Source organism: Microtus ochrogaster, linkage group LG2 (assembly GCF_000317375.1).
Source record: "Microtus ochrogaster isolate Prairie Vole_2 linkage group LG2, MicOch1.0, whole genome shotgun sequence".
In the NCBI taxonomy this organism is placed as follows: Eukaryota; Metazoa; Chordata; class Mammalia; order Rodentia; family Cricetidae; genus Microtus; species Microtus ochrogaster.
Window position 1 is genome coordinate 5,783,207 of NC_022028.1, and position 16,795 is coordinate 5,800,001.

At 40.8% G+C, this 16,795-nt stretch overlaps 1 protein-coding gene across 1 annotated transcript in view; it reads right to left on the reverse strand.

The window, feature by feature from the left end:
* Positions 1-14,627: 14,627 nt before the first annotated feature.
* Positions 14,628-16,795, reverse strand: part of Opn5 (opsin 5) — a 57,444-nt gene continuing 55,276 nt past the window's right edge. Inside the window, exon 8 of the mRNA XM_005359789.2 lies at positions 14,628-15,333. Coding sequence (XP_005359846.1) covers positions 15,268-15,333 — 66 coding nt within the window. The 3' untranslated portion in view covers positions 14,628-15,267. The remainder of the gene's footprint in view (positions 15,334-16,795) is intronic.

Genomic DNA, 16,795 nt, shown 5'->3' on the forward strand with positions numbered 1-16,795 from the left:
TCTTCCATTCATGAAAAAGGAAATTTTTGTTACAAAGACTATATATTCACGTTGATTACTAAATTCATATGAGCTCATCAACTTCCTGCTGCTTCCCCGCTTCTGTGAACCCCAGCTTATTACTGAGGGAATCAGAAATATTTTACACCTAACCACCTATGAGCCTGTTATCTTGTCTCATATTTCTGGAGTTAGGGAATAGCAATCTAAACTTTTTATCAGCACTCCATTAGTTCCAGGGAACAATATTTCTTCAATCCAATTATAAACCAAATTCCTGTTCTTGTCTTGGAGAGATGAAAAAGATAGAATTTTTTGGTATTGACCAACTTATAGACTAGGTTATTTTATTATGTATCACTGAGGATGAAATATATTTTATCAGTTCTTATAAACTGAGTAATAAGTGAAACAACTCAAAATTTTTGGTTTTTACTTCTTTTTCTTCCAACTTCATCTCACAGATACATCATGCCAATCTAAATGGTACTAGAAGGAATGGCTTTTGCAGAAAGCAAGAGCTAATTTCTACAAATTGTTCCCTGGCCACCAGAAACACAGAGCGCATACAACATGTACATGCATGCACACACCAAATAATAAATGAATAAATAACAAATAAAATTTCAAAATAATTCAAAATTAATTTTGATTCTAGATAAATACATACCAAATGGAATATTCTTGGAATATTAATTTTAACTATTTTCAACTTTGTCATCCAAAGTTATCATTTATCCAGCCATCATCGCCCATATCAAGGTAAAATTAAAAGAATGGAGGGAGGTCATTGTTTTTCACAGTTTCCAGTCAGATATTTTTCTCCCTTAAGGTAGGGCCATATATATGAACATTCCCAGTTTACCCTAGTTAGGAAAGTGTTTCACATGGCTGGGGATGTGGGAAGGAAGTAAATACCAAGGACTTTTCCTGTGTCCTACTTTAAAGAAAAGACACCTGGGAAGACAGGCTCGCTGTGAGCCACTTAGCACCATAAACAACGGAGAAAATCAACCAGAGAAGTTCATTCATTTCTCCCTTCAGCCCTCGCTGGCTCCTGAAGTCAGACACTCCGAGCCTTAAGAATGTGAAGGACTGACCCTGAGCGAGCAAGTCATGGTTTAATGAGATCTGGACATCAGGCCCAAGGGACCCAGAGAATCAACTATTGACAGGAAATAGCCAAGCCCAAACTCCAGCAATCCATTCCGTATGTGACAATTGGTAACTAAATGTTTATTAATCCGGGGACCAAACCAGAACATCTATTCTGGATTCAAGAAGACACTGCAGGTGTCTGATGCACTTTTTTCTGTCTATGCCTCCAGATCTTCTTACCAGAGGGGAGAGACTAGCTATAGCAATGAGTTGTCTTTAGAGGTATCTATTGTTAGTACAACTTACCTAACGTAGGATCCTTTATTGTTACAATCCCATTGTGCTATCAGTGACTACGACAGAAAGGCATAGAAGTGTGACCTTCCCAGACCATTATGACTCCACTTGGTGAGTTATTTGTAAATCATCTTATGTATAGAAATTGCCAGCTGGGCACAATGGTACACACCTTTGATCCTAGCACTACAGAGGAGAGGCAAGCTGATCTCTGAGCTCAAGGCCAGCGTGGTCTACAGAGCTAGTTCTAGAGCATCCAGAGCTACATAGTGAAAACCTGTCTAGAAAAAAAAGAAGAAAAGAAATTCCCTCCCTCACTCAATCCCTCCTTTCCCTCTTTCTCTTCCCCCTTTCCATATATAATCATCTCATTTAGTCTTCATGAATGCCCTATATATGTGTGTGTATGTAGTATATGTATGTATTTATATATAATGTTATGCCTTGTATCTTTGTGTTTATATATAGTGTCATGTAATATGTATGTAGATGTATTATGTATACACATACTATGAATGTGTGTATGTATTTTGTAGTCTATGTATAGATATGTGTGTATATAGAGAGAGAGACACAAAAAATATATATAGAACTATTTCTAGAGATTTATTTGACTTTTAATTATATGTTTATGTGTGCATAAGTGTGTCGGCATATGCACATGCACGTTTGCAGAGACTGGAAGGGTCAGGATCTCCTGGAAGTGCACTCACAAGCAGTTATGAGCTGCTCATTGTTGGTGCTGGAAAGGAAACTTGAGTCTTCTGCAAAAGTAGCACGTGCTCCTAATAGCTGGACTCTTGTTCCAGCCCAGAGGACAGGTAAACAGAAGGAAGGAAGTATTGGGAAATGTTACATTCTCAAGCCCATGAAGAGTGGCATATGAGCATCTCAATCATCAATATCAAAGCAGCCAGAGAAAAGTGTGGAAGGAGAATAAAACAAACCCACTCTCAAACTCCCTGCCGTCCTGCCCTTCACAGGGACAGTGGGCAGGGAGGACTCTGAAATGCTCGTGGTGACAGGAGTGAGATGAAGGCTGACCTGCATCTAGACAGCTCATTAGAGAGCAGAGAAGAAAGGACAGACGACATTCCAGCCGTCCCTCTCATCAAGTTCTTTGTACTCCAATGTGTGCACTCTGTCTTGAGGGAGAATGCTAAGCCTCGGGCTCTGTGCTAAGTGGTGCTTTCTTCTGAAGATCCTGACATGATATTTGTCATCCCCACCTTGTCTCAGGGTCCACTTCCCAGATCCAATTAGTTCAGGCCTTCAAAGACAAAAGGATTCTTTCTGGTCACTGAATATCTAAAGTCTCTCTCTTTTCCTCCTTCTCCTTCCCTCTCTCTCCCTCTCCTCTCTCTCTCTTTCTCTTTCTCTCCCTCTCCTCTCTCTCTCTTCCCCCCTCTCTCTTTCTCTCTCTCTCTGTGTCTCCCCTCACACTCTCTCTGTCTGTGATTTTAATTAACATAACCATATTGGCATAGTTTGGTTCTGTATTTCTGATAAACAGTAATCAAATCCACTGTAAAAAGCAAAATTTCAAAGTTTCAAAAATCTTGAATTTTTTCTCTTTATATCATAATAATATTTTTTAAAATGACCTCTTTTTTCTTATAGAAAATATTTATTTCATATAATATATTCTGATTATGGTTTACCCTTACCCAACTTTTCTCAAATCGTTCCCACATCCCCACCCACCCAAATCCACACCCTTTCTTGCTCTCTTTAGAAAACAAACAGGAATCTAATAAGATAAAATAAAAACAAGCACACCAGAATAGGACAAAACAAACAACCAGAAAAAAAAAGAGCCGAAGAATAAGAAACACATAGAGACACAGAGACACATACATTCACACATGCAGAAAACATAGAAGAACAAAATCAGAAGCCATAAAATAGAATCAAAAAACCTATAAGATTTTTTTAAATGTGCAGACAAAGCGTTATGAAACAAAACAGCCTCCAAAAATACCATTAAGTTCATTTTGTGTTGGCTATCTACTACTGGCCATAGGGTTTACCCTTAAGTGTAGTTTGTTTACTCAGTGAGTTTCCATTGGAGAAAATTAATTTTTCCTTTGTAAGTGGTTATCAGTTAAAATTCACTTCCAGGTGAAGGATGGGGCTGTGTCCACTTCCTCTCTAGCACTGGGACTCCATATGGCTTAGACCTGTGCAGGTCTGTGCATGTGGCCACAGTCACTGTGAGTTCATCTGTGCATCAGTCCTATTTTGGTCTAGAAGTCTTTGTTTCCTTGGTGGCCTCCAAATATACTGGCTCTTATAATCTCTCTGCCTCCTGAGCTCACTGGTTCCTGAGGAAAGGGATTTCAAGGAGTCATTCTGTCTTAGTTAGGGTTTCTATTGCTATGAAGAGACACCATGACCATGGTAACTCTTTAAAGGAAAACATTGAATTAGAGATGGCTTGCAGGTTGGGCGGTTTAGTTCATTATTTTCATGGTGGGAAGCATGGCAGTGCACAGGCAGACATAGTGCTAGAGAAGGAGACAAGAGTTCCATCTCTGGATGGGCAGGCAGCCGGAAGAGACGGTGGGCCTGGCATGAGAATTTTAAATTCCAAAACCTACCCCGAAGGGACACATCTCCTCCAACAAGGACACACCTCCTAATAGTACCACTTTCTAATGACCAAGTATTCAAATCTGTGAGCCTTTTGGGGAACATTGCTATTCAAGCCACTACATAGCCCACTTAGGACAGAGTGTTCTGAGGTCTCTGACTTTCTGCATGTTGTTATCCAGTTGTGTGTCTCCATGTGGAACAAATACACCTCCTGCAGGAGCAGGCTATCTAATGATGGCTGACAAAGACACTGTTCTGCGAATATAGCAGAATGTCATTAGCAATCATTTTTATTTCTGTATTACTTTAACAGAACAATAGCATTTCCCCTAAGCTTGTGGTCTACCTAGTCTCAGATTCTTGTCTCCCCTAGCAGTGTCTGGCATGGATTTCATCTCACAGAGTGGGCCTTAATTACAATCAGGTCGTGTTTGGTCACTCCCAGAACCTATGTGCCCCCTTTGCACCAATGTATCTTGCAGGAAGGTCACAATGACAGACCACAGTGTTTGCAGTTGGGATGGTGCTTACCTTTCTCCTCTGGTAGTATGTGGAGTGCCTTCTAACACCATAAAGACCAGTAAGTGGGAGTGAAGGCTCTAGGTAGATGCCAGTTTAGCTTGGTTCAGTGAGTTATATATGTATTGTCTTCAGTAATAGAGCCTTACCGTAAGTTTGTGGAGAGCAATCAATAGCTTTGGCAATAGCCTGGGTTATATAGGGGTTTCCATGAAGCCACTTGAGTAGATGTAACCAATCCTTGGCATGGAGGTTTCCTTTGGTGGTGAGAGATGACTAGTTGGGGCATTTGCCTCCCCAGTTATTTGGCAATTCCCTTTAATTTTCTTACGCACATATTTTAATAAGCTTCTACAGTATTAGGTTTCCATATAACCTCTTAAATCAGCCTTTGTTTTAACTGCTCCTCCTCATATTTCCTCCCTTAGTTCTCACGTCACTCCCCATTTTATCCTCCCCTGCCCCTGTCTATTCCTAACTATCTATGCTATTTCCACTTACTAGGAAGATATGCCCCCCACTCCAGTCCCTTATTTATAACTAACCTCTGGGATTATATAGGGGTTGTAGCCATCTTGTTCTAAGAATTAATAGCTAATAACCAAATATAAGCAAATACATACCGTGTTTGTCTTTTTAGATGTGAGTTAACTCACTCGGGATGATTTTTTTTAATAGTTCCATTCATTTATCTATGAGTTTCAATTTTTAATGAGTGATGTTTCATTATGCAAATGTACCACAATTTCTTTATCCATCCACCCACTGACGGGCATCTAGGCTGTTTTCAATTTGGGATACTATTAATAAAGCAACAATAAATACGGTTGAGCAAATGTCTCTGTAGTAGGATGTAGATTCCTTTGGTATATGTCCAAGAGAGGTATAGATTGATCTTGAGGTAGATCTATTCCCAGCTTCTGGAGGAGCCGCCACACTGATTTTCATAGTGGCTGTACAGGTAAGCATTTCTATCAGCAATGAACACACACCAACTCCTGTCCTAAAAGCTTCCAGTATTTCAATAGTTCATCTCACTTACTTATCCTGAATACACAGTGAATAAAGACCCTTCCTTTTCCTGGTTAAAGAGCTGAGGTTTAGAGAACTTTTCAAACCTAGGAGAGTAGAGAGCCTGGGCTCACACCACACTCTTGAAGCAAGGCTTGTTCTGGAAATGTGAGCCTCTCTATGATACCTATCAAATAAATTTCATCTGTCCACATTCTCTTGACTCAACAGACAGTCAAATTACTTTTGACTAAAAAAACTACAGTTGTGACTAGAATGATTGAAGGTTTAGTCGAGGGTGTCACGTGGTCTTCGGAATGTGGCTTGCCAGGCCTGGCTCAAAGGGCTGCCACCAAGATGAGGACTGGCTTCTCGCGTACATTTCCTAACACACACTGGAGCCAGTTGGAAAGAAACACCGAAAATTACAGAGAGAAGGGAAATGTCTGTCCTACTTATAAAAGCATGCTTTCACTGCAATTGCTGTTCCCGTGTTAGGCTTATTGTTATATTCTAAAAGAAAAATTTAGTTCTGATGGGCCATGAATCTTCTGGAGCTCCTGTCTGGAAAGCAATTTTGCTTTCTTAAGCATTTTGATAAGTTAGCTTCGCTGTTCTGCCAGAAGGCCTCTGCTGAAAGCGCCCAGTCATTAGAACAAATCTAAGGAGCTATAAGCCTGTCCTATTTTCAATTGAACCTGACCTTGAAAAAATATTAAATATGACTTGTTTAGAGGGGCGAGGAAGAGAATGACTTCATATTCCTGCCACTCTCAGCTCATCTTAATCAGAGGGATTTTACGCCAACAGGAATTCGGGACGTGATGAATTGCTAATGGACAGAATCTCAGCGGAGGTGCGTTGCCGCTCTACAGTGATGGAAACACACTACTGTGAATAGACTTTCATGAGACAGCCCTGTCTCTGTGTCCACTGAGAGGAAGTAATTTCCCTGTTACTGGATCTTTATATCTTACCTGGGAGAAAGTGAGAAAAAGCTTGATGTCTTTTCAAGGAAAATGCGACATTGTATATCACCTGCAACTTGATCTTCAAATTACATGAAATCTAATTTTACTTTTGCTTTACGATTAAACAAAAGACGGTAGCAATTTTGCTTACTATGGACAATTTTTTAATATTTATTTATTATATTATGTGTACAGCATTCCTTCCATGTGTGCCCGCAAGCCAGAAGGGGGAGCCAGGTCTCATTATAGATGGCTGTGAACCACCATGTGGTTGCTGGGAATTGAACTCAGGACCTCTGGAGGAGCAGTCAGTGCTCTTAACCACTGAACCATCTCTCCAGCCACTGCTATGGACAATTTTAATCTTTAATTTGATAATTATTTTCATTTAAGATTTTTCAAAGGCCTTCAAAATCATCTCCCAACAGTTGAATGTTTCTGGTCGTTGTTTCAGATCCCCCATTTTCTGTCTATCATCCACTCTCAGAATCACGTCTATTTGCTCTGCCACCAAGGCCTATGTTGCAGCATCGTTGACTCTCCTTTCTCCACTCTCAGACAATCTGCCCTGGTCTCTGGTCCACTCACATTATTTTAAATGTGTCTCACACTGTCTTAGTCCCTTTGTATTATGATAATACAGAATAATACAGACAGGTTGGTCAGTAAGTTGGTTCATTCGTTGATTTTATCTTGAGACAGGTTCTCATGTAGCTAGATTGGCCTCAAATTCACTGTGCAACCAAAAATTTTCTCTGATCCTCTTACCCTCATCTCTCTGTGCTAGAATACAGGCATGTATCATCATGCCTTCTTTGTGTGGTATTGGGAGTCAAGTCTAGGCTTCACGAGTACTAAGCAAGAACTCTCCCAACTGAGCTACATTCTTGGCCATGACTGGTCAATTTATGAAGAACAGGAATTTGGGTTGTCATAGATCTGGAAGTTGAGGACCCAGCCAATTCAGCTTTCTGGTAAGGGCTGCTCTCAGCACCATGATGGTGACGCACACCTTAAATCCCATCACTTGAGAGATAGAGGCGGGTAGATCTCTGTGAGTTCAAGGCCAGCCTGGTTTACAAATTGAGTTCCAGGTCAGAGAAACCCTGTCTTGAAAAACAACAACAAAATAACAGTTGCTCTCTGTTTGCAAGAGAATACCTTCAAGCTGTGTCCTCCAGAGGAGAGGACTATACCCTCACATGATGACAGATGAAAAATAAGTCAGTATTTTCCCAGTTCTGGGAGAAGCCTTTTCTACAAAGGATCTGATCCTTTTTACAGGGAGAAGCACTCACAGCCCCATCAGCTTTCAATCACCCTGAACAAGCTTCAGTAGCACCTGACTCTCATAAAGAGCACATTTAAACCTTGGCACACATGCCTTTTCCACCATTTCTTTTCTTTATCATTTACTTCCTCCCCTCCCCCCACTTCCCTCCCGCTCCCCCCACATACCCTCCCCCCATAACCGGACTTAGGAAGGTATGCACCCAAACAGAATGGGATCTCAAAAAACCAATACATCCAGTAGAGACAAATCTCAGTACCATTATCATTGGCTTCTCAGTCTGCCCCAATTGTCAGTCACATTCAGAGGGTCCAGTTTGATTCCATGCTCTTTCAGTCCCAGTCCAGCTGGATTTGATGAGCACCCATTAGCTCAGGCACACTGTCTCAGTGGGTGGACCAACCCCTCATGGTCCTGACTTCCTTGTTCATATTCTCCCTCCTTCTGCTCTTCAACTGGACCTTGAGAGCTCAAGCCAGTGCTCCGATGTGGGTCTCTGTCTCTATCTCCATCTGTCACCGGACAAAGGTTCTATGGTAATATTCAAGATAGTCATCAGTCTGACTACAGGACAAAGCCAGTTTGGCACCCTCTCCTCCACTGCCCAGGGTCCTAGCTGGGGTCATCCCCATGGACTCCTGGGAACCCCTCCAGATCCAAGCCTCTTGCCAACTCCAACCATTCTCCTGGTACTGATGCATTTCCCTATATACTGATGTATATAGGAAAATATGACCTCCCTATATACAGTGGTTTCCTATTACCTGTATGTTCACGTAGAATAGTGGACAGCACAATGCCAAAGAGGATTCCCACAGAACAAAGCAAGAGGCTGTGGAGGGCAAGTGACAAAGATTCTTCCCATCAGAAAACCCAGAACTATCAGATAGAGCTCAGCAACAAACTGGGTCCACTAACCCAGAACTATCAGATGGAGCTCACCAGCAAATTGAGCCTACTCCCAGGACAGGGAAGCTGACATCTTCTACATGATCCGTGCTGCAGTGTGGTGTTTCTATCTTGCACTTGTTTGGGAATGAGACTGTATTGAAGTCACCTGGTTCTTAACCCTCACACCTTCTCAGTAAGATAATGGAAGTCCAGGATGTCCTTTCCAAATCTAACAGGGGACTTATGTCATCCACATCTTCGAACATTTTGACCAGTTGAGACTTTAGTCTAACCTTCCCTTGTGGGAGTGGAGAGGTAAGAGATAGGGCATCTGTGTGATGCTGCAAGCTTAACATTAGTTGTCAGACAGATGTGACAGAAACTATTTGTCCTCCATCTCTGTCCCCTTATTGATTTAACTCTCTATATTAGCTACTTAAAAATGCCCTCTAAATAGAAAAAAAAAATATTTTTCTTAGTCATCAATGTAATTATATATAATCATATGATCATGTGACTAACTTCTGGCAAGAGAATTGTGGGGATGATACATCAGACTTCCAAGGTGTGTCCTTAAGAAGAATGTATTCGATGTCCAATCCTTTTAACCCTCCAGCCTCTGTGGATGTGATAGGAGTTTGGAAGTGACAGGAGTTGCTAGTCCAACCATTTTGAACATTAAAAATAGTTTTATTTTAGCCATTGAGAAGGACTGAGCCGCAAGTGGAAGGATCCAGGGTTTCTGCTAAAAGAGAATACATTGTCCAGATAGCATTAGATCTCTTGGAAGAAAAATTAACTTCTAGCCTATTTGGGCTACTTTATTTTTATTATCCAACTTAAATGTTGACATGAACATTATAAAAACATTTGATGATCATATCCATAAACCTGTGATGTTGGTTTCTAATTCAAAATTAAGAATAAGAACATAGGCTGCAGAATGATTATGTCTTTAAAATATCATCTAAACTAGATTCATAAAGTTTGTGTCTATTCTTCCTTTTGACAATGTTGCAATAAATATAAATATTAATCATTATTTGAGCTGTGCTCTAAGAAACTGAGAGTGGTGACAGTAGGCCCAGTGTCTAAACAAAAGCAGGCCTGAAATAATAACTCCTGGATTTTATGTCATTGACCACACTTTCAGGTTTTAGTATCAACTTCATTCTGACACAGCCAAGATAACATTATCTATCTCTGTCTTGACCATAATGCTCAAATTACAACTGCCAGCAAAACACCACAGTCGGTAATTAAGGTATTAATTTCAACATCAGCTTGAAGGTCCTACTGAGCTTCTGGAAAAGAATTATCATGACAACTGTGGACCTTGTGTACAGATAATAATAAGACAGTGACCGCCTCGTGTTAGAAAATGTGTGGAGAGGGATGGAAACGGTTGATGGGCTTTTCATTCTGGATTCTTTCATCTTTTAAAAGCTAAACCATGAGAATATATTACCTAGCTCCCAAAAAAATATCATGCTTAAATGACAAGGACATCATTCTGGATTTAAGAGAGCCGTTACCACGTTTGGTTGGAAATGCCAAGAGAGTAGGAGGTAGGTATTTTGCCACTCCATGTTCATCCTGAGATCATGCACAGATGGGCAGAGCACCTGCTCTGAGTCAAGACAAAGAGTCAACCCAAGCAGATATATATATATATAAGGAAGACGTTGTTGGAGAAACAATATGGTGTGATAAGAGCACAGGCCCTCACCAAGGTCCCGACTGAATCTCACTTTTATCTTCTGTGGCTGAGGGATAATAAGGAATTCTATCTCATTCATAGAAGGCCATTCAGGAAAGAATTGGATGAGCGTTGTAGATTCTAGTGTATAATAAGAACTCAATGAGAGGCTGCCAAGGCGGCTCAGCAGGTTGAGACATTTGCATGAAGGACTGACAGCCTGATTTGGGCACAAGATCACACAGCAAGGCAGAGAAGAACCAAGTCCTGAGAATTGCCCTTTGACCTCCACGTGCGTGCTTTATATTTTTAAAATACAACTCAATAGTGACTTAATAGATAGCTCACTGCTCTTGCAGAAGACAAAGGTTTGGTTCTGAAAACCTTTATCTGCTCACAACTTCTTAGAACTCCAGTTCCATATGATCTAATACCCTCTTTCCTCTGCGGGCTCCTGTACTCAGGCAAACACACTTACATAACAATGAAAATAAATAAATATTCCCTGAAAAAGGAAGAGAAGAAATAATATACTAATAAATAATAATAATAAAATATATATTGGGGGCTGGGGAGGTGGCTCAGCAGTTAAGAGCCTGTATTGCTCTAGCAGAGGACCAGAATTCAGCTTCCAGCCTCTATCCTAGGAGGCTCACAAATGGCTGTGTTTCCAGATATAGATCTGATTCCCCCTTCTGGCCTCTTTGGGCACAGCTCTCATGCACAGACCCAAATGCATACATGTAATTTGGAAAAATAAAGAGAAATACATCTTCTAAAAATCAATTAATGAAAAAAGAAGATATGAATTTGAAAAAAAAGCAAGAAAGGGTAATGGGGAGATTCAGAGGGAGGAAAGGAGAGGCGAAAGTGATATAATCTCAAAGGTAAAAGAAAGAATATTTTTAAAATCAAATAAACAATGAAGAGTATTTCATCCCCCCCCTTTTTAAATTGATTTTTATTGAATGCTACATTTTTCTCTGCTCCCCTCCCTGCCTCTCCCCTCCAACCCTCCCCCAAAGTCCCCATGCTCCCAATTTACTCAGGAGATCTTGTCTTTTTTCATTCCCCTTTTACATATTAATAAGAACTTTAAACTCCGCAGAGCTGATGCCCTCACTGTTAACAAATCAGAAAACAAACCACAGGGTCCCATGTTCAACAAAACCTTTGTAGTCTTCCTTGGGTTTTCAGGAAGACTCACTTTTTCTGTACCTTGTCACAGCTGGATTGAGCCACAGGACAGTGCTGGCCAATGAACAGTGGTGGGATTACACCATAAAACACGGCATGAGGTAGCATCACACCATTTGAGGTTCTGCTCTCACTGCGCCCTCTACAGCAGGGATGGTAGACTGGAGACAGAGGTTTCACCAAGTAAAGTCGAGAAGATCGCATGGGGCAAAGTCCCTCTGGGGACACATGGAGTTGTGACACAAGCAAGAAATAAGCTTTCATAGCACCAAACAGCAGAAGTTGGAAGGTGAGGGGGAAGTTTTTGTTTAGTGTTACTGCGTATTCGCAGGACCTTCACTTTGAGGAAAGAGTATGCCTTATCAATAGTAATATTTTAAAAGGTTTAAAAATGCAGCTGTTGCTCGAACATCTGGATTGACTACTGTGTCTATACTGATCTCATTTCCTCCTTCTCCTGATCTTCTTGCTGTTTCACACCCAAGCACACACACTCCAAAGTATACCCTCTTCTGGCTGCTGCTTTTTGAAATTCTCAACATGGTTTGAAATTGTTCCCGTTATATATTATTTTCTTATATAACGTATCCTAATGATGGCTTCTCCTCCCTCTACTCCTCCCAGTTCCTCCCCACCTGTCCTCCCATCTGGGTCCACCCCCTTTCTGTCTCTTATTAGAAAAGAAACAGGCTTCTGGGGTCTAATAATAAAACATAACAAACTAAAATATAAGATAAAACAAAAACTATCACATGAGAATTGGACAAGACAAACCAACAGAAGGAAAAGAGACCAAGAGAAGGCACAAGAAACAGACTCGCTCATTCACAAACTTGAGATGCCCATGAAAACACCAAACTGGAGTTTACAACACATACACAGGAAAGGACCTGGTGAGGCCCGTGCAGGCCCTGTGCATGCTGCCTCAGTCTCTGTGAGCTCATATGGGTATTAATCCTATTGATTCCTAGGCCTTTGTTAGCTTGGTGTCCCCTATCTCCTCTGGCTCTTACACCCTGCTTCTGCTTCTCAGTATTCCCTGAACCCTGAGGAAAGGGATACCATGGAGACCTCTCATTCAGGATGGAGTGTTCCACAGTCTCTCTCTTTAGACAGTAATCTGCCTGTGGGTCTCTATATGTGTTCCCACCTGCTGCAGGAAGATGGCTGAGGGGGTATAAAAAATTTACATTCTTTATCCCATTCCACAGGGAATGGAAGACACCAAGAAAACAAGGCCCTCTAAAGCAACATAGTCTGTGCACGTATGAACTCACAGAGACTGAGGCAGAGTGCACAGCACCTGCACAGGTCTGCACCCAGGTGGAATCCTGGAGCTGAAAAAAAAGGGGGGCACACATACCATTCCTAACCCAAGGCTAGCTCAAATTGAGAACCACTTGCAAATGAAAATCTAGTTTTATCCAAGGGAGTCTCACGAGGAAACAAACCACTCTTAAGTGTAGGCTGCATACCCACGGTAGATGGCCAGTTGGAAACTAATTCATTGGCATTTTTGGAGGTCCCTTGTGTCACAAGGCTTTTCATATTTCTTTAACTTTATCTTATTATTTTTTTAATTTTATTTTTATTTCCCTTCCCTCATTTTGCCCTTCAGGTCTGTGTGTGTGTGTGTGTGTGTGTGTGTGTGTGTGTGTGTGTGTGTGTGTGTGTTATGACTTCCAATTTACTTATGGGATTTCTGAGTGTGTGAAAGGGTGGTTCTTGGATTCTTGTGCCTTCTTTTGGTCTCTTTTCCTTCTGCTTGTTTGTCTAGTCTAATTTCAGTGTTTTTGCTTTTATCTTATTTTATTATTATCCCTTAGAAACCTGTTTGTTTTCTAATGAGAGAGAGAAAGGGAGTGGATCCAGCTGGGAGAAGAAGACTGAAGGAATTGGAAGTAGCAGAGAGAGAAAAATCACAATCAGAACCTATTATGTGAGGGAAAAGTCCATTTTCAATTAAAGCTAAATATAACAAAACTTTTTCCTACTATTTTGTAGTGCTGGAAATTATGTTTAGGACTTTGCGTGTGCCACATGACTATTCCATCACTGTGCTATACTGTCGGCCCAGCCCCATTTTAAGTTTTAAACACAGTCTGCGCTGACATTTTTGCTTCTTGCAGTAATGAATTTCATACACTAGTGAAACTCTTTCTTCTCTCTGACCTACTCCTTGTTACCTTCTGTTGCAGATTAGAGATGGTGTCCCTTACAAAGGGACTGGTGACAGTTAAGTCCCCAGATAGTGCTGCTGAGAGGTGATTGGATCACCAGGGGGCTCACATCATCAATAGTTCATACGAGAATAAAATGAGCTATTAGGAGGGTGGCCTGGTTAGAGGAAGGAGCTCACCGTATAGTGTACTGAGGTCATCTACATGGCCAATAGGAACCTAACTCAGCAGCATCAGTGGAGGCCCCTTGAGGGGCTTTTATTTGTTTATTTTTGTTTGTTTGTCTTTGTTATTTCTATTTTTTGAATAGTATCTTAGTTTCCATTTTTGCTTTTATTCCTTTTTCTTCCTTTTTACCCTAAAGATCCTTTACATATATATATAACGGCTTCCAGTTTAGTGTTCTTTATGGAACTGTGCAAACAAGGAGGTCTCTGCATCCATAACTGTTTTGTGTGCCTTTCTCTGCGCTCATTTCCTTCTGTTTGTTTATTTGTTTTATCATATTTTGATGTGTTAGATTTTGTTTTATATTACTACATATGAGGAAAAAGCTATTTTCAATAAAATGGAAAAAAGAATAAGCATAAAATAAACATAAAAGGAAAAGAAATACTCCTGACCACTGAACACTTTTTCCTAAGCTCTATGCTTTTAGAGAAGTTGACACAAATCACCAAGATGGGCAAATGGAGAATTACCAAATCGTGCAATTCAGCGGCTGGTTCCCTCAACGTAAGGTACCTTTATTTTCATCCTGTCAGAGCTGCACAATATTGCTGCCTCTTTAGCTGTAAAATAAACAATGTCAACAAAACAACAATGGTTCCGAATATTGGTGCAATACATTTTCTTTATTTAAAAAAAAAATGTACTCGGACAGCAGCTGTGGCTTCAAAAGAAAATAATCTTCAACGGACAAAGTTGAAAAGTGCTAATCCATCCTTTCCCAGTACAGTCAACAAACTGCTCTCCAGTTCTGCACACAGCTGGGACAAAACCAAGGAGTCAAAGGCTAAAGCATCTTCTGAATGTTCTCATAGAGAGTACTTACAAGTGCTATATACAGGTTGACTTGACAGAGGATTCTTTTAGAAGCTTCCCAGATAAGTGGTCCAGATGCTAACCATCTACAAGAATAAGTGGTTGGTGGTTTCGAGGGCATGTTCACAGTAATTAATGCATCCATAAGCTCTATTAATATCACAATGAAGAGGCAGCTTAGGGGACGATGCACCTTCCCATGGCTGAGGACATGCTTTTCATCTTGGACCACTTTAATCATCTATAAAGACTAAAGAGTGGACACTTCACATGCTATGTACTTGTGATTAAACTTCAATATCAACGCTGCAGTCAACACTGACCATATATTTTCTCAAACTTAAGAACAAATGCAAAGAATACACTACAAGGGTTTTTTTTCAGCATTTCAAAGAGTATTTTGAAGCTGGCCACTTATTTCTGAAGCCCTGAAGGACAGGTGCGGGGTTTCTCGGCCTCAGAACTCAGGTGTGTCTATTTCTCGTCATTACTGTGACTCTCTCCATCCATAACATGGGCACTAGTAAATCTGGAACTGCTCTGTTTGAGAGAACAACAACATTTTTGAGGTGTGCACGTCTGCTAATGTCAGGCCGTCTTCAACAGCTCCCCAGTACTATTCACAGATGCAGAATGCTGGAGCTCAGTGGTTCTCAATCCTCCTAAAGCCGCAACCCTTTAACCCACTTCCTCGTGTTGTGGTGACCCCAGCCAGAAAATTATTTCACTACTGCTTCATGGCTGTAATTTTGGCACTGTTATGAATTGCGATGTAGACATCTAATGTGCAAAATATCTGATATGTGACCCCACAGGGTTACGACTCACAGGTTAAGAACCACTGTTGCGAATGGTCCACAACCCCAACCCATACTCCCTGAAGCCGGCCTTGGACTTGTATGGATTTACCCATATTTGAGCAATGATCCCTGGAGCATAAATGTTTAATGCTTACCTTGGGGCACCTCAGGTAGATGCTAAAGATGAAGCCCAATGGGAATGGGAGAGCTTCAAGAATAGAATCTGAACCTAGCTGAACCTAAAACCAGAATGAACTATGGTGTTGTGCCTCTCTGAAAAATGAGTAAAGACATTCTGCTGTTTTTGAGGTAAATTCAAGGACCACAAGAATATAGCCTATGTTCAGAAAACCTCAGCTATAATGCAATTATTACCACATATCGTTACCAAACACTTAGATGGGAGATGGACCTGTTGTATCCAAGGATACACATGTGGATGCAAAGATACATAGATACATGCATGTATTTAAATAGATGAAGGGTGATAGGCAGATGGATGAATATAGATAGACAGACAAATAGATTGTTTCCTTCAATTCTCACATATCTTGTGTATCTATGATAGCATTAGCTTATCATTTCACACTTTAGACAATGCACTACATGTCAAGAAAACCTCACCCCTAAAAAGACTGAAATAAAATAACCTTGGAGTAGTGGAATTATGCCTCCAATGTAATCCATGTTGTAGAGGCTAAACCAGCCCTTCTCTGTGCCACACTCACCAGACAGGAGCATAAACATCACCAAGCCCAGGTCATCCAAATGAAATGCATCTGTTCCATTCACCCCTCCCTTAGCCTCCCACAGAGAGAGAACCATAGACAGCAAGCATACAGGGTTCTGGATCCATTCCACAACTTCTCTTGCTGTTTGCCTAACCCCACGTCCTTGACTTTCTATACTCCAATAGTAGGACTTTTCTTTTGACATCTTTACTTTCCTCATAGATACCTGTTAGATACACTCTGCTGATAAGAGCTAACGTATGATTGATGGACAATCATACAGTTTTCTTTGTCAAGCTTGATTTAATAAATGGGAATGTTACGGGAAGAAGTCTAGTTAGCATCTAGGATCCTGCAAATGTGTTTGTTCTAGAAATATCTTGCAAATATGCTTTTCTTAACGACTTCTGGTGACCTCCCTTAAACTCTACCCCTAAGCCTTCAGTCTGGATTCTCCTATCCTGGTTCAAT